The sequence below is a fragment of the Macrobrachium nipponense genome, chromosome 30 (genome assembly GCF_015104395.2).
Source record: "Macrobrachium nipponense isolate FS-2020 chromosome 30, ASM1510439v2, whole genome shotgun sequence".
In the NCBI taxonomy this organism is placed as follows: domain Eukaryota; kingdom Metazoa; phylum Arthropoda; class Malacostraca; order Decapoda; family Palaemonidae; genus Macrobrachium; species Macrobrachium nipponense.
In genome coordinates, this window is record NC_087218.1 from 3,736,909 (window position 1) to 3,759,731 (window position 22,823).

The 22,823-nt window shown below is 39.9% G+C and overlaps 1 protein-coding gene across 3 annotated transcripts in view; it reads right to left on the reverse strand.

The window, feature by feature from the left end:
• LOC135202234 (uncharacterized) overlaps positions 1–22,823 on the reverse strand; it is a 195,573-nt gene that overhangs the window by 16,480 nt on the left and 156,270 nt on the right. For all 3 annotated transcript variants that reach the window (XR_010311691.1, XM_064231508.1, XM_064231507.1), the window contains exon 3: positions 12,467–12,619. Coding sequence is in view for 2 of the 3 variants with exons in the window: in XM_064231508.1 (XP_064087578.1) it covers positions 12,467–12,619 (153 nt within the window). In the remaining variant the exon portion in view is untranslated. The remainder of the gene's footprint in view (positions 1–12,466; positions 12,620–22,823) is intronic.

Below are 22,823 nucleotides of genomic sequence, written 5' to 3' on the forward strand. Positions count from 1 at the left end.
GGAATAAGTAACGACACGCAAAGCTCATCTGCGCGTTGCATTCTGTGCAAACGATCCGTAAATATATAGGGAGGGATTTTCGCTTAAGTAACAGAATGATAAGTGACAGAATGATGAAGGCACTAAAGCAAGAGATGAGATCATTGTTTCTTCAGTACCATCTGGGTACATGACAAGCACTTTGTCAATTTATTTACTTCTTTGGGGAGAGAATCCTACGTCATCTTCTGTCAATAATCCCAGATTTTGGGCAAAACATCCTGTTTGTCTCTTTGGGAAGGACCGGTTTGGTGGTTGGTGTGTGTGTGTGTGTGTGCGGTTTTTTTTTTATTTGCCTGCAACCTGGACTGCACTGCAGAGGTCTGTAGCTTCGGAATTCTGGGGTTCCTCATACAAAATACAAACTTCTCCCTTTCAAGAGGTAAATATCTCAAGTTTCTTCGGTGCTAGCCACCTCTCTCTCCTCCCGCGAAGTTCCTCGTCAGACGAGTGGGTTGCCTACTAGCCTATCAATCTCCTCGCTGCTGCCAATGTGGAACCAGAGGAATTTATTTCCGGTGATTAGAAATTCGTCTCTCGATATAATGAAGTTCGAATTCCACAATACAAGCTGTAGGTCCCGTTACTAAGTAACCACAATTGGTTCCTAGCCACGTAAAAAAAAAAAAAAAAAAAAAAAAAAAAAAAAAAAAAAAATCCTTACCGTCCTTATCCTTACATTGGCGTAGCCTTTTCACTCGGACACCAGAATGATCTTCTATCGATTGAACTGAATAGAGAATTTAGGCAAAATTCCAAGCACTGGTACCTACGAGATCATTCATCGCTGGAATGGAAATTGACGGTAAAAGGTTTGAAAGGCGTAACAGGAGGAAAACCTCAAAGCAGTTGCACGACGCATCAGTTGTTAGGAGAGGGTGGAAAGCACGGAAGAAAGAGAATACGAAAGGAGTTACAGTAAAAGGAACGAAAGGGGATTGCAGCTAGGGGCCGAAGGCACGCTGCAAAGAACATTTAAGTAATGTGGCGCACTGTCGGCACTTCCCCCTCTACGGGGGTGGGAGGGAATATCTTCTATCGTTACTTTCAAGCAAATGTTTTGACTGATGAAAAGGAGGAATGGTGTACCCTCTCCCTCTCTTTCTGTGTGTGTGTGTGTGTGTGCGTGTGTGCGTGTACATGCCCTTGCCTATACAAAGTCAGACCTCCTCCCTTCTGTCACCAACTTTCCTTCCTGAGCAGGTGGTTGAGCAAGTTGTCGAAACTCGCGGAAGTTATAATCGCTTATTATAGAAGTGCGGAAATGAACAGATGTTTCTCTCAAATGACAGGTCGTCAAATCCATTAACATAAATATCATTGCACAAACTGTTGCAGCGTTACCCAAGAGTATAAAAGCAACTATACGCATATTGTTTGTTTGTTTGTTTGTTTGTATGGTGTTTTTGCGTTGCATGGAACCAGTGGTTATTCAGTAACGGGACCAACGGCTTTACGTGACTTCCGAACCACGTCAAGAGTGAATTTCTGTCACCAGAAATACATATCTCTGACCCCTAACTTGCGGCCACCGAGGTGGCTGGCCAAGACCAAACCGACCACGCCACTGAGGCGCTAACAGTAAGCATATTGCAGAATGCTTAAAGGCAATTTTCTGCATTGAAAACTTGTCATTGTATACGAAATGCAGTGGATCAGAAATGCAATATTTTTTACGAAAATCTGAGAACGCTTACTATCATGCATTCTTCGTGTGTATTCATATGCTTTAAATTATAATTTACATTACATTAGCATAAGAAAGACAATGTTAATAACTTGTTCAACTCGCAAAAGTTAAAGTTTGAGAATCCGTATGATATCAATTTACGGATGTTCATCTTCCATAAATGAGAGTTAGTGTACAGAGTAAAACCCAGACTGATTTAATCCGACTAAAGAAATTAAAAAAAAACTGGGATGTGATTTTAATTTCATACTGAAACCTTTTTTGCAACAGACATTCGACAACCTCGCTGCTTTAATCTGACCCTTGGAGAGAGAAGAGAGAGAGAGAGAGAGAGAGAGAGAGAGAGAGAGAGAGAGAGAGAGAGAGAGAGAGAATTTCATTCATAATATCCTAGCTGACCGTACACAGCAATGGTATACAAGCAGCCCTGGAGAGAGAGAGAGAGAGAGAGAGTCCTTCAGTCAAGTTACCATTTTCACCAAAATATTTTCACATTCTGCTTCCGTGGCTCAATTACTTTACAAAATCACCTAATTCCCTAAAACGTTGTATGACAATTTCTCTTATACTGCTTTTAACTTCTTAACCCTTTACGCATCAAACATTTTTATTTATAAATAATCAGTAAAATAATCAGCTTTCATGCAACTCACAACGAAAATAAAATAAAATAAAATAAACAAACGCTACAAAATCAGCTTTTAAGAAAACTCGTTACATGCTGCACACTCAAACAGTATGCGTACCACTGCTTCTCACACTGATGTCTATGAAGAGCCATCTCCAGGAACTAAATGAAAAAAAAGAAAAAGAGAGAGAGAGAAGTCTGCTTCTGGTTCTGATCAGGAAGGGCAGAGGGAAGAAGGCAGCGCAGACGTTCTCACGAACATATATTATATATATAACCACTGAGGAGGAGGAGGGTCTTAACCGCACAGAAGCCCGATTCATTCTTGCCTATCTCTTCAACACTTGCACTCATCATAAGTGTGAATCAACCCTTGATCAAACACTGCTCGTATGCTTAACAGTTCGCCACCGCGCCTTCTCTTGAGAGTAAAGAAACAACCCACAAGGCAGCAGCCCGAGAGAACGCAACCGTTGGTCGGGCAATAAAGGACACAACCAAACACCCAGACCGCCCAAACGAACGCAACCATCGAGCAAAACAAACAGTGCAACAATTTGTCTCATTATCGTTTCCAGTCACGATTGACGCGCGTTCTTTATATGACAGCTGCTTCGAGTGTCGAGCCCGCCTCTCACCACAAGCTCCTTCTGTAAGCGACGCAGTTTTCATAAAGTTTCTCTCCCCCAAAAAAGAAAATAGGTAAAGAAAAGAGAGAGAAAAAAAGTAAGGTTCGTAAACCACGGCATAAAGTCGGGAAGAAATGAGGCGAAGAAGAAACGGATATCAAAGTCACTCTTATCATACCTTACTGTGTAGTTAGGAACCGTTTCAACCCAAAACATCTTCCCCTTCCCCTTCTTCTTCTTCTTCGTCTTCTTCTTCTTTATAGGTAAAAAGGAATCTTATACAACCAAAACTTGTAGACGGCCATAGGGGATATCAGATTGCAACTTCTGCTATGAAGGAGGCAGGAAATATGGTCCTTTCTCTTGGCATTCGTGAAAAACTGGTTTTAACCCTCGTTACCAGTTACAGTCTGCCGAGGAAACTTTTATAATAATTGTCTGGAGGAGTTTATTTATTTACATATTCTCTCTTTCCCTTATTCTCTCTCTCTCTCTCTTTCTCCCGTGTGCTACATTCTTCTTCCCACTCACTATACGTTCCATTTACTGCAATGCTTGTCGTTCCGCGCTGGCAGTTTATGGTCCGAGTAAGAATTGGATGGTATAAATTTCTGGACATTAGTTTGAGAGAGAGAGAGAGAGAGAGAGAGAGAGAGAGAGAGAGAGAGAGAGAGAGAGAGAGAGAGAGAAAGGGGGGGGGGATAAGGGACAACCACTTTGAGTCTAAATTTGCTGAGGATAACTTAGTTAGCTGTCTACATTACTGAGCTTTGAAAAAGAAAAAAAAAAACATACATACAAAACACTTTATACAGAAACACATGCACTGATGATATAGATATATATATATATATATATATATATATATATATATTTATAGCTCTATATCTCGGTTCATTTGATTCCACTGGCTCTGTATCGATCAGTTTCCAGAAGAGAGCCTTTTATTCCAGTCGTTTAAAATCAGTTATCCCTTCATACACAGCGGCCAGTATAAAAGTTTCTATATGAATACAGAATTTAGGCCGAAGGCCAAGGACTGGGACCTCTGAGATAATTCAGCGCTGAAATGGAAATTGACAGTAAGGTTTGAATGGTTTCCCTGGAGAAAAACCTTACAGTTGCACTATGAATGAATCGTTAGGAGAGGATGGAAAGTAAGATGGATGAAAGGGAATATGAAAGGAGATGCACTAATAGGAGTGAAAGGTGTTGCAGGTAGGGGACGAAGGCACACTGTATAGAACCTTATAATGCCTACAGTACACCTATTAAGGTGTACTGACGGCACTTCCCCCTTACGGGGGGTGTTTCTATATTTGTTTGTATGGTGTTTTTACGTTGCATGGAACCAGTGGTTACTCAGCAACGGGACCAACGGCTTTACGTGACTTCCGATCCACGTCGAGAGTGAACTTCTATCACCAGAAATACACATCTCTGACCCCTCAGTGGAATGCCCGAGAATTGAAATCGCGGCCACCGAGGTGGTAGGCCAAGACCAAACCGACCATGCCACTGAGGCCGTTGTTACAGTTCAGAAACAATACGGATTTGAAAAAGTTCATCTACGACAGCGTTTTCTAGTTTCGATTCGTACTTGATGTGTCCTATGATAAATCTGTCACAATGCCATTTCGCTCACTAATGATACAGCTACAAAACTGTTTATCTATTTGCTCGAGCGACTAGCATTAGTCAAAAGTATTTTGCGTGGAAGAGCAAAAAATAATTCCCAATTGCGTTTTCATCCTTTTACGCGTAAAATCCAGTACAACCAGCGACTATCTGAAGCCGACTGGGAGTCTGCAGGCTATCACTGCGCACTAACACAACCCCAATCAATAGTATTTCCGATTAAAATATTTAATTGGCTTATTTTTTTCTCTGACTAAACTTTTAACTAATTCCACTCAGACTACCCTTGTTACTCCGGCTCTTATGAACCCTCAGCTCTCGCTCAAATTCAATCTGCAAAGTTTGCTAAGATGTCAGTCCTTTGCAGACAGGCTAAGGAGATAGGTACGAGGAAGCCTTCTTTTTAGTCTTTTGGGAAGCTGCCAATGCATTTTTCCCAATTTTCTTTTAAATTTTCAAAATATTATTCTGTAAGAATCCTCATCCTGCGTTTTGGAAGCATCAATTTGTCACATTGTTCTCAAGTATAGTGGCCCTAGTAACCAATCCATCTATATTCTATTGCTATTGTTTTCATTGTACTAAAACTTCTTGATCAATGACAACGGGTTTCTAAGCAGTCTGAAATCTCATAGACTTTTTGGTGGTATTTATTCCACTTCTATCAAATCATCCTTCATCAAGGCCTCTTGGTTAACCACTATCTCAAAACATGATACACAACCCCATTCGTTACTGAATTGAACTGAACATAGAATTTAGGCCAAAGGAAGTTGACAGTAAAAGTTTAAAAGGTGTAACAAGAAGGAAACCAACGCAGATGGACTCCTTGCACTGACGGCACTACCACTGTACGGGGCCCATTCGTTAAGTCATCCTCACAGCTTGACTTCTTCTCCCTGGGCAATTCATACAGGGTGTCTTCTTAATACAAGCTTTGCTACCAGACTACTGTGTTTCTGTGGTGTTTGACACTGCTGCAAATAGCCCTTTCTTTGTTCATAGTGGTGTTCATCAAGGATTTAAACTTTCTTCTACCCGTCCTTTTCCATTAATATAAGCACCGTACACACGGTCGAGCTTTACTTTACGAACTTGCTTGATGTGAAGTCAGAAGCGCAAATACAGCGAGTAAAGTTCTGACTTTCCCCACTTCTGACGTCATATCGAACACAGTTCGTCGAGCAAAGCTTGACCGTGTAGACGGGGCTTAACGACCAGTCCACACCAGCGGGAATGCCCGTCGGGCACTCCCAGCTGTTTACATTTTCTCTCGCTTCTGAAATAGTGTTACCAGACAATCGCATCGTTGTGGCTCCATACTCGGTCGGTCAGAATAGTGGAACGAGTTATGGGAACAGCGTTTGCCTGTCGGACAGTGCCCGCTAGTGGTTACCAATTAACAATTATCTACCGGTCTTTGCCTTGTGAGCCGAGTAAAAACACTGCTATACAACCTCATCTGGTACCACTGTTTGTTGCCAGATCTACTTCCATCGTTTCAACGCTTATGACGTCATTCTGCTTCGCCTATGATATGGTAACAATGTTTGTTCGATTGTGTGGACGCACCTTTAAATACAGCTGGGAGTGCTCGACAGGCATGCCCGCCAGTGTGGACAGCCATAAAACTCAACATTTCCATCATGTCCATTCTTGTACGTGCTTCTCCTGGCCAAACCAGACTTATGTAGACTATGCATCATCAACTTGATAAAAAAAAAACTCCACTAACGACTTTTTTTCATCAATATCAAGTTTAACAACTACAGTTAAGCAAATATGACTAAAAAGGAACAGAGACCACAGATTACACAGGCTCGGTTCTCATGTAAAGCGAGTGTTGAAAACGATGAATGATTGAGTTACGAAAAATACAGATGATATATCATTTACCATCTGCGAAGACTAAACTTACGGATCTCTGATCCACATCTTGCCTGATTACGTTCGTTTTTCCTGCTGTAACTTATTGGCTGGGTAGTAATACTGGCAGCTGTAGCAATTACAGGGTTAGTAACCTCAACAACACCAGTCATAGCGATGGCAGGGAATAAGAAACAGACATTTTCCAGTTTGTGACAAAGCTTCCCTTTTATCACCTATCTACCAAATGTTTTCAGCTTTTAAGCTTCCACAGCAATACTCGGGGAGCGACAAAGCTTCCCTTGATCATCTATCTACCAAATGTTTTCAGCTTGAAGCTCCCACAGCCATGCTTGGGGAACGATGAAGCTTTCCTTGATCATCTATCTACCAAATGTTTGTTTGTTTTCAGCTTGAAGCTTGAACAGCAATGCTCGGGGAGCGACAAAGCTTTACCTTTGTCACCATCTACCAAATGGTATCAATTCCACCGAAAAGGAAGTTATCAGCTTTAAGCTTCCACAGCAATGCTCGGTGAGTGATAAAGCTTTACCTTTATCATCAATCTACCAAGTGTTTCCAGCTTTTAAGCTTCCACAGCAATACTAGGGGAGCGACAAAGCTTTACCTTTGTCACCATCTACCGAATGTTTTCAGCTTTTAAGCTTCCACAGCAATGCTCTGGGAGCGACAAAGCTTTTTACCTTTGTCACTATCTACCAAATGTTTTCAGCTTTTAAGCTTCCACAGCAATGCTCTGGGAGCGACAAAGCTTTACCTTTGTTACTATCTACCAAATGTTTTCAGCTTTTAAGCTTCCACAGCAATGCTCTGGGAGCGACAAAGCTTTACCTTTGTCACTATCTACCAAATGGCATCAATTCCACCGGAAAGGAAGTTATCAGCTTTAAGCTTCCACAGCAATGCTTTGGGGGAGTCAGTCGCACGCGCGCCTGGGAAATGTTTGCTTGCGGGGCCTGAGTGTGAATATCTGGGTAATTCAATTTATTTCCATTAGGGTAATAGCCGCGTGTTAAACTTTCCCGGGTCCGCTCGTTTCGAGGGAGAAATATGCGCACCTCGTTATAAGGGCCGCTCAATGACCTTAATTCAATCTTCGCCATTTGGGAATTGCGTCTGGTTTTCGAATCATCTGTTTTGTGAGTTTTCTGTGAAAGGAGAGACTATTCAGATGGCTATTTGGCTAATTTGTCTGTTCGGACGTCCGCACTTTTTCTCTCCGCCCTCACATCTTCAAAAATACTGAGGCTAGAGGGGTGCAAATTGGTATGTGATCATCCACCCTCCAATCATCAAACATACCAAATTGCAGCCCTCTAGCCTCAGTATTTTTTTTCTTTTTCTTTTTCTTTTTTTTTTAAGTTAAAGGTAGCCATGATCATGCGTCTGGCAACGCTATATGTAGCAACAACAACACAAGCCACCACCGGACTGTCGCTGCAAGTTTCATGGGCCGTGACTGAGTTTCATACAGAAAACTCGAATTTTTTACTTGTTTTTCTATGACTCGTTCAGTACTCCATGTAGATCGTACTGCACTTCAATTCATTGGAGTTATTTTGCTATAAAACAATATTTTTTTTTTTCTATTCCGGTTCCCTCAGTTTGTTCTTCCGCTCTTCAACACAGATACAGCTGGTTTCCAATCATGTTTTATTTACCAATAAGTCTTCATCGCTGTTTAGTGTACACAGCAGCACTTCAGTTAATAGGAAGGACTTTTTCACACAATCTGAATCTTTTTCTTCCACTTTCTTCTCCACCCAGACGCAGTCCTCGTTGCAGTTGTTTACCTTCGTTTCCAATTGATTCTCTGCTTATTTTTCGCTTCTGTTTACCTGTTCATCTTTTTTCATTTCAATACGCTGTATGATAGTTATTCACAGTTCATTTCCCGTATCTATACGGGACCGTTGAGAAAAGATACGGAGACAAACAATAAACTCAAAGCTTCGTAAATATTACTATTACCCCTTTCGTTTTTTGCGATCATGAGCAGTAATTCCTATTTTTATTCACTTGTGCGCATGGTACACAAAACATGACGAGGCTTATGTGTCTAAACAGTCGCGTAAATTAATACGGAAAATGTATGATAAAACTCATAACATACACACACACACACACACACACACACACACATATATATATATATATATATATATATATATATATATATATATATATATATATATATGACCTGATTTTCGATCATACAAGGGTTCTACAAGTACAATGAAGCACGTAAGGTAAAATTAACACATGTGTATTTCCCTTAATAGTTACACAGGGCTCTGTTGCTAATATTACGCTACTAATTATATGATTATTATATAGTCGGAAGGTACTCTAAGGCGACACGCGCCGACCACTGTCTTTGAGACGCGCCCAGACCCGTCGACCACTAATTCCCTAACTTTTCAAACTGAACTTGTTTGGGTCACAGGTCTAAGCTGATTGGCCTCTTATAATTGGAAGGAACCAATAAGGGTCTTCGATGTAAGGCAAACTGCTGAGTGAGGTGCTGTTTAAAAGTACCCCAGTCTGCCGAATAACTGACGTCCCAACTCCTGATTTGTCGTGCTGCATTGCCGATGATCTTCTGTTTCGCTTGCACAATCTTTTCTCTATCCGTCCAGCCAATTGTGGCGTTTTCAACACACTTTATAAAGGCTTCGATCGAAAGGAAGCCTTCACCAGTGCGTAAGTTATCAAACTCAGGCACTGATCCATCTAGCACTGGCAGTTTTTCTATTTTTTCGTCTGATCGCACTTGCGTGAACGACGCGACGTTGGCCGAAATTGTGGGTGGGTCGACGGGCTTTTTTGTTTGCGTTTCTTTTGTTAATTGGTGTAACTCTTCTAACGCGTGTTGGATAATTGTTGCCACTGCCGGATCATTCACACTGTCCTTTTTCTCGGCACTGTTATTGTTAGCACTGGTGCTGCTAGTACTGGCACTCCTGCCGTCGCGCGCCGCCGCTTTTCTTCGAGTTTACATTGTTTATTTCACCTTCACAATCACGCTGTTAATTATTATGCACTGGCAAGACCCCACGACTGACACCAAAATTATATGACCTGATCTCGGTCATTTGTGGGTTCGGGATATGAAGGAAAAACAGGAGAGAGATAAGTTTACGTGCATGCAATGGAGGTCATGCAAAAATAATAATCGATGAAACGTTTAACACAGGCGTATTCTTCTTAGCTACACAGGTGGCCTTTAACTGTAATTATTACGTTAACTATGCTAGTGCACAACCGGACGGCAGGTTAGACTGTTATTGACACTCATGCTGACACACGTCTTTGTATGGCGGCCGACGGGAATGGGACTGCGGGCACTGGGCAGTGGGCACTCTGTGCTGTATGCTGGCCTGGGACCTGCTAACGAACTGATTTGACCAGTAGTGCGGCCTGTTTCAAATGCCCCCTACACACAGCATCATTATGCAAGAAGCTGATTGGTTATAGAGATGCGTGGCGCTCTTTTGAACTGCCCAAGCCACGCAAACTTGTAACGTCTTTGGCGGTTGACTTGCGCTGTTGCACATACACACAGTATCACTTATAACGGTTTCACGGGACTTCAAAATATCACGGAGAAGGCATATTCAAAACTGTATTGAATCAGCTTATATCCTGTATATATATATATATATATATATATTATATATATATATCTATATATATATGCCACCAGGGAAAATTAAACAACGGAGTTTCCGCAAGACCTTTCGACGTTCAAACGTCCTTTACTTACCAGTTCATCTGCTAAGTAAAGGACATTTGAACGTCGAAAGATCTTGCGGAAACTCCGTTGTTTAATTTTCCCTCGTGGCTTATACCTTTATTTATGGATTTATCACGTTCCATAAACTTCATGATTCAGTTATACACACATATATACATGTATAATGAATAACTTGATCACAAAGTAATATAAAACGTGATGCTATGTATAAATAAAGGTTTTTTTGCCACGAAGGAAAAAAAATGAAAAAGCGAGATAGCCAAGTACTTTCGGTCTGTTTCGGGACGCTTTACTGAGGCAATATATATACATTATATATATATATATATATATATATTATATATTATATATATATATATATATAAAGTTACAAAGGTCCTTTAATATTGGCAGCATCAGCAAAGACGTCACTGAAGTCCCGATTTCTCCTCTGTGTTGCGCTGGTTCGAATCCATGGGAGGACGGAATTACTTATAAAAAAAAAAAAAAAAAAAAAAAAAAAATCACCCTCGGTTAACATATATGTAAATATGTGAATTCCGAGGTAGAGCGAATTGGATATTAAAAGGACATGTGTAGCGCTTAAAGCGTGTATATGAAACATAGTAATGTGATATATATATATTATATATATATATATATATATATATATATATATATATTAAATTGAGAACTGGCACATACAGTCCAAGTGAACTGTGCAAATATGGTATGAATGACAATAGCAGTTATTTCTGGCCTACTTAGCTGGGGTGTTCATTTATATCTTGCCTTATTCTTCCATCGTCTCATATGAGAGAAAGGGAATAAATGACACATCTATCATAACACATGAACACTATTCCAACATCTCGGAGACTTAGTCGCAAAGGCTGAAGTTAATTCACGTCGTAAAGAAACACCAGTGTCATTATCTCTTCCACTGCAAACTGAATTTCAACTTTCTGAAACATTATGTGCTTCAGTGAAAAAAAAAAAAGTTGGCTATGAACGAGGAAAGTTTTTAGAAAAATTGTCACTGTTGAACCGAAGAAGTAGATTTTGGAGAAAAAAAATTGAATTCTGAACTGTGAAAGTTAAAAAAAAAAAAAAAAAAAAAAAAAAAAAATCTGAGCTGGAAAATATCTTTCGAAAAAAAAATTTTCTTTTGAAATACAAAAGTTCTCGAAAAATAAAACTGATTTTCAACTAGATATTTTCAGAAAAAGAGGTCTTGTCATAATATACGCTAGCTTTATAGAAAAAAATTAAGTAGTACATATTTCAAATAAAAAAAATTATTGTAAAAATCGAGTATTTTCAAATTATAATTCAATTCTAAATTCTAAATAAGAACTTTTATAAGAAAACGACACCTTGGGTATCTATTCCCATTCATTAAGTATGAAATAATATAAACAGTATACGTATATCCGTCATAAGAAAAACTGACCGGGTTACTTTTACATAATTCATTTAAAAAAAAATATTCAAGTATGTTTCATGACCCAAGAATTTTTTTAAAAATTTTTTCTATAGCCTGTCAAAAAATAAACCTCTTCATCAAAAACACATTCAGGAAAACAAACAAAATAAATTACGGAAACATTTAGAGCAGTTGTCCTCAACCAGGGGGGGAGATTCCCCCTAGGAGGAAATTTCAGTTTTATGAAGGGGGGGGTGGGACGTGACCACAGATTGGCAGGCTCAAACTGGCTCTAGGACCACACAAAACGCAGCGTGCATCAGTCCGCACTACTAAGAGGTAGTGTACATACCCGCTTATCAAGGAGTCTTACTGTAGCTTGAAATATTACTTACGTGTACATACCCACTTATCAAGGAGTATTACCATAGCTTAAAATGTTACTTCATTAGTTCATTAATATAGAATTGGTAATTCGGGTAGCTGTTCAAGATGACAGTTATTATAAAAAAAATGCATATATGTGTTTCTTACACACATATACACCCTTCCAGCATATAATATACAGACACCATACTATAGTCATATAATGTGTGTGTGTACACGCGAGCATGTGTACATAAATCAAACATAATGTGTAGGGTGTTAACAAGCACCTTTTGAAGCAACTGGAAAAAAAAAAGGGGGGGGGGGGGACGCCTCAGACAGAATTATGATGTAGTACGTGCGTTTATCTCACTATAAGTGCTTCCGTAAAGAATACACAGCAGGACGACCCATCCATTATACGTACCATTGACATCGGTGATGAGAACTGACTCGCACCCTAGACTACAGGAACCGACTTCGGTCTCCTCCTTGACGAAGTTCTCGTCCGTGCAGCGGTCTGTCCTCGTCGAGTTCCCGCGGGGCGAGTAGCTGCACAGAAAGCAGTCGACGGCTCCACCTGCAGGGGGAAAAGGTGAATACCTGTGATCAAAAGATAAGGATAAAACTTCCGGTTTGTTATAGCAGTTTTGGTTTTTGTTGGCGATGAACGTCTGCGGTTGCCAATCCACTTTGATTGATAATGACCTAGTAGTGGTTTAATTGCAAACGAATACCGAAGTATATTATTCCACTCTCTAACATATACTAACACACATACATCAAACTGCATGGGCATAGAGCTTGATACTTCAGATAACATCGTGGTATTGTTTGTTTGTTTGTTTGTATGGCGTTTTTACGTTGCATGGAACCAGTGGTTATCCAGCAACGGGACCAACGGCTTTACGTGACTTCCGAATCACGTCGAGAGTGAATTTCTATCACCAGAAATACACATCTCTCACCCCGCAGTGGAATGCCCGAGAATCGAACTCGCGGCCACCGAGGTGGCAAGTCAAGACCATACCGATCTCGCCACTTTGATTGATAGTGACCTAGTAGTGATTGAATTGCAAACGAGTACCGAATTATATTGTTATTTCACTCTCTAACTGACAAACTTACACACATAAAACTGCATGGACATACATAGGGCTAGGTACTTCAAGATAACATCGTGGTAATTAAGATAATGGCCAGGAATATAAAACACGACAAAAGTCAAGATAAGCTTCCACCTGCAGATATTGCATATTGATGAAGGCCGACATGTTCGGCTGAAGCAGCGGCCTTTATCTAAGAGGTTCTGAAAACGATCTGGCATCCTATAGTAGATTCGCATCAACCGAGCATATGATGTCGAGGCCTGTCCCTTACGACGCCCCTGATTGGCAGTTGATAAGCCAATCACAGGGCTGGAAACTCTCAGTTTCTCGAGAGAGTTAACAGAGGTAGGATATGTATATGTATATGTATATGTGTATATATATATATATATATGTGTGTGTGTGTGTGTGTGTGTGTGTGTGTGTGTGTGTGTGTATCTCTCAGAAGTGGAACATAGACCCTGCCTATGTGAACTCTCGAGAGAGACTGAGAGTTTTCAGCCCTGTAATTGGCTTATCAACAGCCAATCAGGAGCGTCGTAAGGGACAGGCCTAGACATCAGATGCACGGTTTATGTGAATCTACTATAGTCGCTGACTGTTTCTTTCCGACCCCGCCAGTTTTTTCCCGACCCTTACAGTTTCTTTCCCACCCTGACGCGCGCGGGAGCGCGAAAACATTTTCCCAGGGAAATTATTATTATTAGTCAAGTGATATTTTCTTCTGACGAACAGAGTTACTGTAACATTAAACAGCATCTTAAAATGAGTCAAAACAAATCAAAACTGACAACATCAATTTTCGAAAACCACAAACCAACTAGATTAGTCATTAGTACTTAATCATCAGCTCTCATCAAAGACTCATCACTGCTAATGATATAATTAACTGGTGCTTGTAGAGAAGCACCGGTTAATTGGCAGTTCAAGCTTCATTATTACCACTAAAAGGGACTTTCAAGCTGAGGTACGAGATGACATGAAAAAAAAAGGGGGTTAGAATACGAACCAAAAGCGGGTGAATGGGGGAAAGGGGGATAATAAATGTGGTGACACTAGGAAGAAATATGGAGGGAATGGAGATGGGGGATAGAAAAAAAGCATTAAAAATGGAACTAAAGTTTAAAAAATAACTGAGATGAAACTAGGAAGACCACAAGAGAAAATAACCCAGAAAGAAACGAAAACTGAGAGACAGAACATAGGCTTCCACTAGAGAACACACACACGTGTATGTATGTATGTATATATGTATGTATATATATTATATATATATATATATATATATATAGAACATACAACATAGGCTTCCACCAGAGAGAACACACACAAGTATATATATATATATATATATATATATATATATATATATATATACATACATATATATATAGATTCCTAATAAGACTAAATAAGACGACGGTAAAAAATAAGATAGTAAAAAATGCGCCGAAGTTTCCTCGGCGCAAACGAGTTTTCTGTACAGCGTATTAGCAAGGTCATCGAAAACATTTATCTTTCGGTAGGCTCAGTATAATGCTGTATGAGCCGCGGCCCATGAAGCTTTTAGCCAGCCATGGTGGCCTGTGTTGTTGCGTTGGCAGACGCACGATTATGACTAACTTTAACCTTTAATAAAATAAGACAACTACTGAGGTTGGAGGGTTGTAATTTGGTATGTTTGATGATTGGAAGGTGGATGATCAACATACCAATTTGCAGCCCTCTAACCTCAGCAGTTTTTAAGATCTGAGGGCGGCCAGAAAAAGCGTGGACGGACAGACAAATAGCCATCTCAATAGTTTTCTTTTATAGAAAACTAAAAAAGTAAAAAAAGGCGACGAAGAAATCCAGTTTTCTGTACAACGTATAACGCTGTATAAAACCATCAGCGTTGACAGGTAGCTCTTCAGTCGCTCACCAGATCCGAAAGAGTGAGGGTGCGTCTCATGCCTCCGGATAGCACTGCGAGATGCATGATCCATGTCTAATTTTAACCTTAAATAAAATAAAAACGACTGAGGCTAGAGGGTTGCAATTTGGCATGCTTGATGATTGGAGGGTGGATGATCAACGTACCAATTTGCAGCCCTGTAGCTTTAGCAGTTCTTTTAGATCTGAGGGCGGACAAACAGATGGACAGACAAAGCCGGCACAATAGTTTTCTATTACAGAAAACCAAAAAAGTAACTCAAACGAAAGGGAGGCCTTTTATTCGAATCCTTTTGAATTCCTCCCCGTTTCCGAATGAAAGCTCCTTCATTTCCCATTCGGTTCACCGATGGAATCCTAATAAGGTTTCGGGCATTGATTCGAAATGTCCCGGTAAAACGTCAACGGCCACATTCCAGGTTGGGACGGATTTTAATTGGAGCCATTGATATCAGCGGAGCCAAGAGGCCTCCGGGCTATCAGGCTAATGCATATCCCGGAAGTATTTAAAAAAAATTTGCAAATGCAATGACAATTAGGATATAAAATCAATCGTCAATTTTCGGTAACACAAAAAAGCAATGACGTTTACGATCAATCATCAATTTCAATGTAACATTTCCAGCCACCCGGCTAATCCATCTCCTGGAAATGGAAAAGGCAAATGCAACGGCAATTATATTGCGCAATTATAACTGAATATCAATCACCGGTATATTCTAATTCAATTATCAGTATATTTGTTCAAAGGTAAGAGGGGACAATATTGCTCTCACCCATCACAAATAGTATTAATTCTGATCGCTGGAAGGATTTAGATTCATCCCCTCTTCGTGAATAATTTTCTTCTGTTGGAAGTCTGAGCCACATTGCACTCTCCCCGTAGGGAGTAGTGTCGTCAATGCACCTCATACGGTGCACTGTACGCATCATTTTAGGTTCTTTGCAGCGTCCCTTCGGCCCCTAGCTGCAACCCTTTTTCAATCCTTTTACTGTACCTCCTTTCATATTCTCTTTCCTCCATCTGACCTTCCACCCTCTCCTGACAACTGCTTTTGAGGTTTTCCTTCTGTCACAGCTCTCAAACCTCTGACTGTCAATTCACTTTCCAGAGCTGAATGACCTGATAGGTCCCAGTGCTTGGCCTGTGGCCTAAATTCTGCAGTGTGGTTCTGGGAACGAGAATGAAAAAATGAAAAAAAAAACGAGCGTTATCCGTCGTCTCCCACTTGCTCTTGCAAATTAATGGAGCAGAATTAACAAAGAAGGACCTTCTGAGTCGACATTTTTTTTTCCCTCTCTCTCTCTTCTCAACCAAAGACGCTGCATCGTGAGACTTCCTTCTTAATATGGATGGATGCAATTTCAAGAAGATAAAAAAAAATGAGAGGAGTGGAGAGAAGAGGAAATGGAAGGGAAGAGATGTTAATAGACAATCATAAGCCGTGAAGGTGCGAGAGAAAAAGGTGGAATTGAAGAGGGGAGGTGAAAATGGAGGGGAGAGCTTTCCACCTTATTCATAGAACGTAAATGGGACAGACGAAGAAAAGATGAAAATTAAGGAAAAGAGGTCAAGTAGACAATACTAATCGTAAAGAGGAACGATGACGACGAAGGATCACTGCGCATCCATGAACTTGAAGTGTAAACGGGGAAGAAAAGGGAAGCGGAAATTAAGTATTGAATTGAACTGAATTGAATATAGAATTTAGGCCAGAGGCCAAGCACTGGGATCCATGAGGTCACTCAGCGCTGAAATGAAAATTGACAGTAAAAGGGTTGAAAGGTGTAACTCGAGGAAAACCTCAAAGCAGTTGCACTATGAATCAATTGTTCGGGGGAGGGTAGAAAGTAAGATGGAAGAAAGAGAATATCAACGGAGGTACAGTCAAAAGAACGAAAGAGGTTGCAGATTTTAGTTAGGGGCGGAAGGCACGCTGTAACGAACTTTAAGGTAATGCTACAAGCACTGCATGAGGCGCATTGACGCGCTACTACCCCTCTTACAGGGGGGGGGAATTAACAGAACATATCGCTACATCTATTAACCGAAAAGGGAAAAGAGGAGATGAAAGTGAAGCGTCAAGAAGAAAGACAACTAAAGAGGAGAGAGAAGGAGAGAGAGAGAGAGAGAGAGAGAGAGAGAGAGAGAGAGAGAGAGAGAAAGGAGAATGGCAGAGAGGGAAATGAAGCAAAAGAGGTCAATATGGTAGAGCAGCGAATATTATAGCACATCCAAAGAGGGTCAGCATTTCCATTTAGACGACCTAGGACTACTTTCAACGGGTCGACGATTCAGGAGCCGAAGTAGGGAAAAACATTCTCTCTCTCTCTCTCTCTCTCTCTCTCTCTCTCTCTCTCTCAGTAACTACATCGGAAAGCGATTTGCAACTGCATTAATAAACAAACTCCCCTTCGCCCGAATTGACTTAACAGTAGCCCCGGCAATCTCTTCGAAAGTCCGTATTTCGATATTGCTTTGATAACTGTGTCGTTCCGCACGAGCGCCTCCTCAGTAGGTCACGGCTGGAATGGAGCCGTGGAACCGGGATGGAGAAAGTGGGAATGGAGCCGTGGAACCAAGACGGGAAAAAGCGAAAATGAAACCAAGGAAGCGTGATGGAAAAAGCATGGAGAAAATGAAAATGGAGCCATGGAACTGGGATGGAGAGAGCATGGAGGAAGCAAAAATGGAGCCATGGAACCAATATGGCGGAAACGAAAATAGAGCCATGGGAACCGGGACGGAGAAAGCATGGAGGAAGTGAAAGAAAATGGAGCCAATGAACCAGCATGGAGAAAAACAAAGAGAAGGTGAAGAGAAAATAAAGACAGGAATAAAGGCGGATATGGAGATTGGACACATACGAAAACAAGTCAAAACTTCGGCGCAATCGAGTTTTCTCTAATACAGCTTATAATGCTGTATGAGCCGCGGCTCATACAGCTTTCAGCCACGGCCAGGTGGTGGCCTTTTCCTACAGCATTGCCAGACTCACAATCATGGCTAACTTCAACCTTAAATAAAATCTAAAGTACTAAGGCTAGAGAGCTGCAATTTGGTACGTTCGATGGCTGGAGGGTGAATGATCAGCATACCAGTTTGCAGCACTCTAGCCTCAGAAAGTTTTATGATCTCAGGGACGGACAGACAAAGCCATCTCAATAGTTTTCTTTTACAGAAAAATAAACAGAATGAAGTGAAAATTGGGAGACTTGTCCTGAGCATAGCAAATGAGGGAAAGAAACCACTAAAATTATTGTAGAGAAGTTGAGGACTAAAAAAAACAATAGAGTGTCATAGGGAGACTAAAAGCATGAAAGCACAAAGGAAACAAGATGGGTGAGAAACGAGAGGAAATGGAAATGCGAAAATAAACGTAAGCGAAACATCACACGAAAATGAAGAAACTTGAAGAGGTTAGAATAAAGTGCTCATAAACTAAGTATACAGGAAAAGCAAGACAAAGAGGTATGAATGAAGTGGCAGTTAGAGACGGAGGAAAAAAAGGAAACTAAACAAGAGTTTCAATTATATCAAACAAATGGGATCATTGTCATAAATGAAGAAAAACTAAAAAGCCAAGAATGAATAGCAAAGACTGAAATTTGAACGAAAAATAAGGAAGTAAAAAAATGACAAGCAAAACAGAAGGAATAAATAGAAACAAATCCTGAAATGGGTGCCAAAAAATAGAAAAAATATATATATTATATATAAATAATATAATGAGGTGAACAAGGGGACGAAGAGACGCTGCAAAGACCCTTCAGTAATGCCTACAGTGCAACACGTGAGGTGCACTGACGGCAGTACTTCCCTACGGGTTTAAAAAAAAGTGCAATGAATATCTTTTTAAGATGAAAATCTCCCGAGAAAAAAAAATTCTAATAACACGGATTCTTTCATCTTAAATTTCGTTAACAAAAACTGCAAAATGAATTTTTGAATCATGACTCATCTGAATTCGGAATGATGACACACTAACATCCATTAACACTAAAAGGTTGAAGAACATGAAGCTCTAACGCGGATTCCGCGAACACAAACAGATCCGTCCTCTCACTGCGGAACGAAGAGTCGAAGACAGAGGAAAAAATCACCTCAAAATAAATTAACCTTCAAGCGGCAACACTTGAAAGGAGAGAGAGCGCCCTGACACACCTGGTTCATTATAACATGCTCATCGTGTAAGTGGTGTAAGTGAAGGAACATTCTATTTTAGCCATGAACTTTCATTTTCAGTTGGACAAATATTTATCTATTATTACTATTACCAGTGATATATATATATATATATATATATATATATATATATATATATATATATATATATATATATATAATATATATATATATATGTACTATATAATATATAGATATATATTATAATATATATATATATATATATATATATATATATATATATATATATGAACATATATAATAAATATAGATATATATAGATTTAAACATATAAATTTATTTATATATATATACTAAAAATATATATATATAATAATATATATATATATATAAACTAAAAAAATTGTTCTCCTGCAGTTAACATATATGAAAAATATATTAATCCGAGGTAGAGCGATTTGGATATTAATAGGATATTTGTAGCTTGATGCATATATATATATATATATATATATATATATATATATATATATATATATATATGTATATATATATATTTATATATTCATTTATATATATATATATATATATTGTGTCTACTACTCCATCCGGCACTATTTTGGTCATGGCGCCTTCTATTTAAACAAACTGAGTCGATCTGCGTCGGTTTATCCCCTTCGCCCCCCCCCCCCCCCACCCCCCCCCCCCAAACACACACCAGTCATTGTCAGTCACCCCCCGGAGGCTCAAGCTGTACTACATGCGAGCTTCGATCAATCCCTCGTTGATGCTTTGGTTCCCTCTCCCTCCCTTCAAGACCTGAGGTATATTGGCCCTCTGGCTCTCAAACTCAGCGCCTTCGGTGTTCTCTAGGACTTGTGACCTGCGTCAATACTGGGATGCAAAATTGGCAGCAAATTCAGAGCGGCAAAGATCCTTCTGCATCGTTTGAGGCCGCATGAGTGAATCGAGAACAGTTATGCATCGTCTGTAATAAAGTCTAATAAAGAATTGGACTTTTACTAGACTTTGGTCTGTAAGGATTTAGAAATGAAGGTAACGCATGTCTGCATTGCCTGTAATTCGTCTTTAAACACTAGTTGTTCGAAACAACAGATCTACGAGAGAGAGAGAGAGAGAGAGTCTCTCTCTCTCTCTCTCTCTCTCTCTCTCTCTCTCTCTCTCTACGCCTGAAGGTTTTGAAGGATCTGAATAAAACGTGTAAAAAACTGTCTGTAAAACTGAAAAGTAATGGAATGGAATAATCAAAATTTAAACCAAAAGGAACTGAATAAAACGGGTAAAAGCTCTTTTGCAAAACTGAAAAGAAATGGAACTGGATACAAATTTAAGCCAAAAAGGCCAAGCGCTGGAACCTACCTTTGAGGTCATTTAGCTCTGGATTGGAAATTGAGAGTAGAAGGGTTTGAAAGGTGTAACAAGAGAAAAATCTCGTAGCTGCACCATGAAACAACTATTAGGAAAGGCTGGATAGCAAGATGGCAGAAAGAGAATGTGAAAGGAAGCACAGTAAAAATGGACGCTGCATAGAACCTTAAAAGTGATGCACTCTCAGCACGGCATGAGAGACTTAGCTAGACTCAGGTGTGCGCCATTCGTGAGGCTATCAAGATTCAGTTGACAACAGATGTGTAAAGCATGTAATGCCGCAAAAGATTTCGCTGAGTCAGGTATGCATCTTTTGTAAATACTTAAGAGATTATTTATCTGAATTAAGCGTACACTGCATGTAAGGTTTTCACGATTAGCTGGGGCATGTGAAGTTTTAGACTTATTGGAACATACTGCATGCGCGGAACCATTCGCCACTACATCAAATGCACTCACACGTTTCCTGAATATTACGGACATTCTGTAACGACACATCTTTCAAGCCTTCTAGATCTTTCTCCCTATGTTTGTTTGTATGGTGTTTTGACGTTGCATGGAACCAACTGTGGTTATTCAGCAACGGGACCAACGGCTTTACGTGACTTCCGAACCACGTCGAGTGAACTTCTATCACCAGAAATACACATCTCTAACACCTCAATGCAATGTCTTTTTTTTTTTTTTCTCCCTATGCCCGACTTCTAAGAATTCCCAATTGCACGATCTTTCCACACGACCGAACCATCCCAAAAACACCGGTCCATCCATCCATCCTGTCACTTGTGCTAAACTTTCAACAACGCTATCTCTACATCTTCCTTTTTTTTTTTTCAAGCAAAATGAATTAATTGGATGCTTCCTTGAAGTTGGGAAGTATTGCGAAAATATAAATAAGGACTTTTTAAAAATTTCATTTTATCTTATTCATTCTATTGTATTTATTTCTTTATTTTTTGTCTTTATTTTATTCATTTATTATTTTTTTTTAAAATTTCTAAGACACTTTGGAGGATGGTGGTTTTTGAGAAACCAGGTAAAAAAAATAGGTCACAGATCAAAATTAATGTGCAAACAAGCCACATTAATCTTTCTTAGATAGTGAAACCCCCCCCCCCCCCCGATATGTATCCACTCTTGCGGAGCGTTTAGTAGGTACAAGCCCGTTGGGGATGGCCGTAACAACATCAACAAAAGACTGTCAATATAAATAAAAGACCCTCAAGAAATACTAGTCCTAGATAACGACCTCCGAAAACCCTTTGGGGGGGGGGGGGGGGTTTGGGGGGGGGGGGGGGGCGTCACTGTCTAAGAAAGATCCAATGAATTTAGACAGATTTCACCTCTGTTCGTTCGTTGCAATTCAACATCGACATTTCAATTCCGTAGAGAGGGTTTAACAGTCCCTTCATACATTCATGAAGGTCTTTGAAAAGAAAAATTGGTCGTCAATTCTTTAGTGGTAGTGAACCAAAAGTATAAAGGAGCCTTGGCCAACTTACTACACATTTTATAACTACGAGTGACATCTTGAATTTCAAGATACATCTGCACCGTGAATCATCATCTCTCTCATCCTAAAATCACCAGTTATATTTACATTCCAAAAGCTCATACAAGTAAACTTCGGTGCAATCGAGTTTTCTGTACAGCGTATAATGCTGTATGAAACTCTTAGCTGCGGCTCATAAAACTCTCAGCCGAGGCCCATGAAACTTTCAGCCACAGACCGGTGGTGACCTGAGTTATTCTATATCGGTATTAGCCGCATGACCATGGCTAACTTTAACCTTAAATAAAAAAAAAACCGCGGAGGCTAGAGGGCTGCAATTTGGTATGCTTGATGATTTGAGGGTGGATGATCAACATGGCTATTTGCAGCCCTCTAGCCTCAGTTTTTTTTTTTTTAAAGATCCCAGGCCAGACATTAAAGTGCGGACGGACAGACAGACAAAGCTAGAACAATAGTATTCTTTAATAGAGAACTAAAAACCTTCCTGGTTTCATTTACTCTCATATCCTTACTCTGTCTCACGTCTCGCAAACATTTCCAAACCCTTTCCACTAGTTTCTGCGAGGTTTCTTTACAATTTGCAATAAATACTGCATCATCTGCAAACATCAGGAATTCCAAATTCCATCCAGAATTAATTTTCTTTGTCTCCAAAAGAGAGAGAGAGAGAGAGAGAGAGAGAGAGAGAGAGATA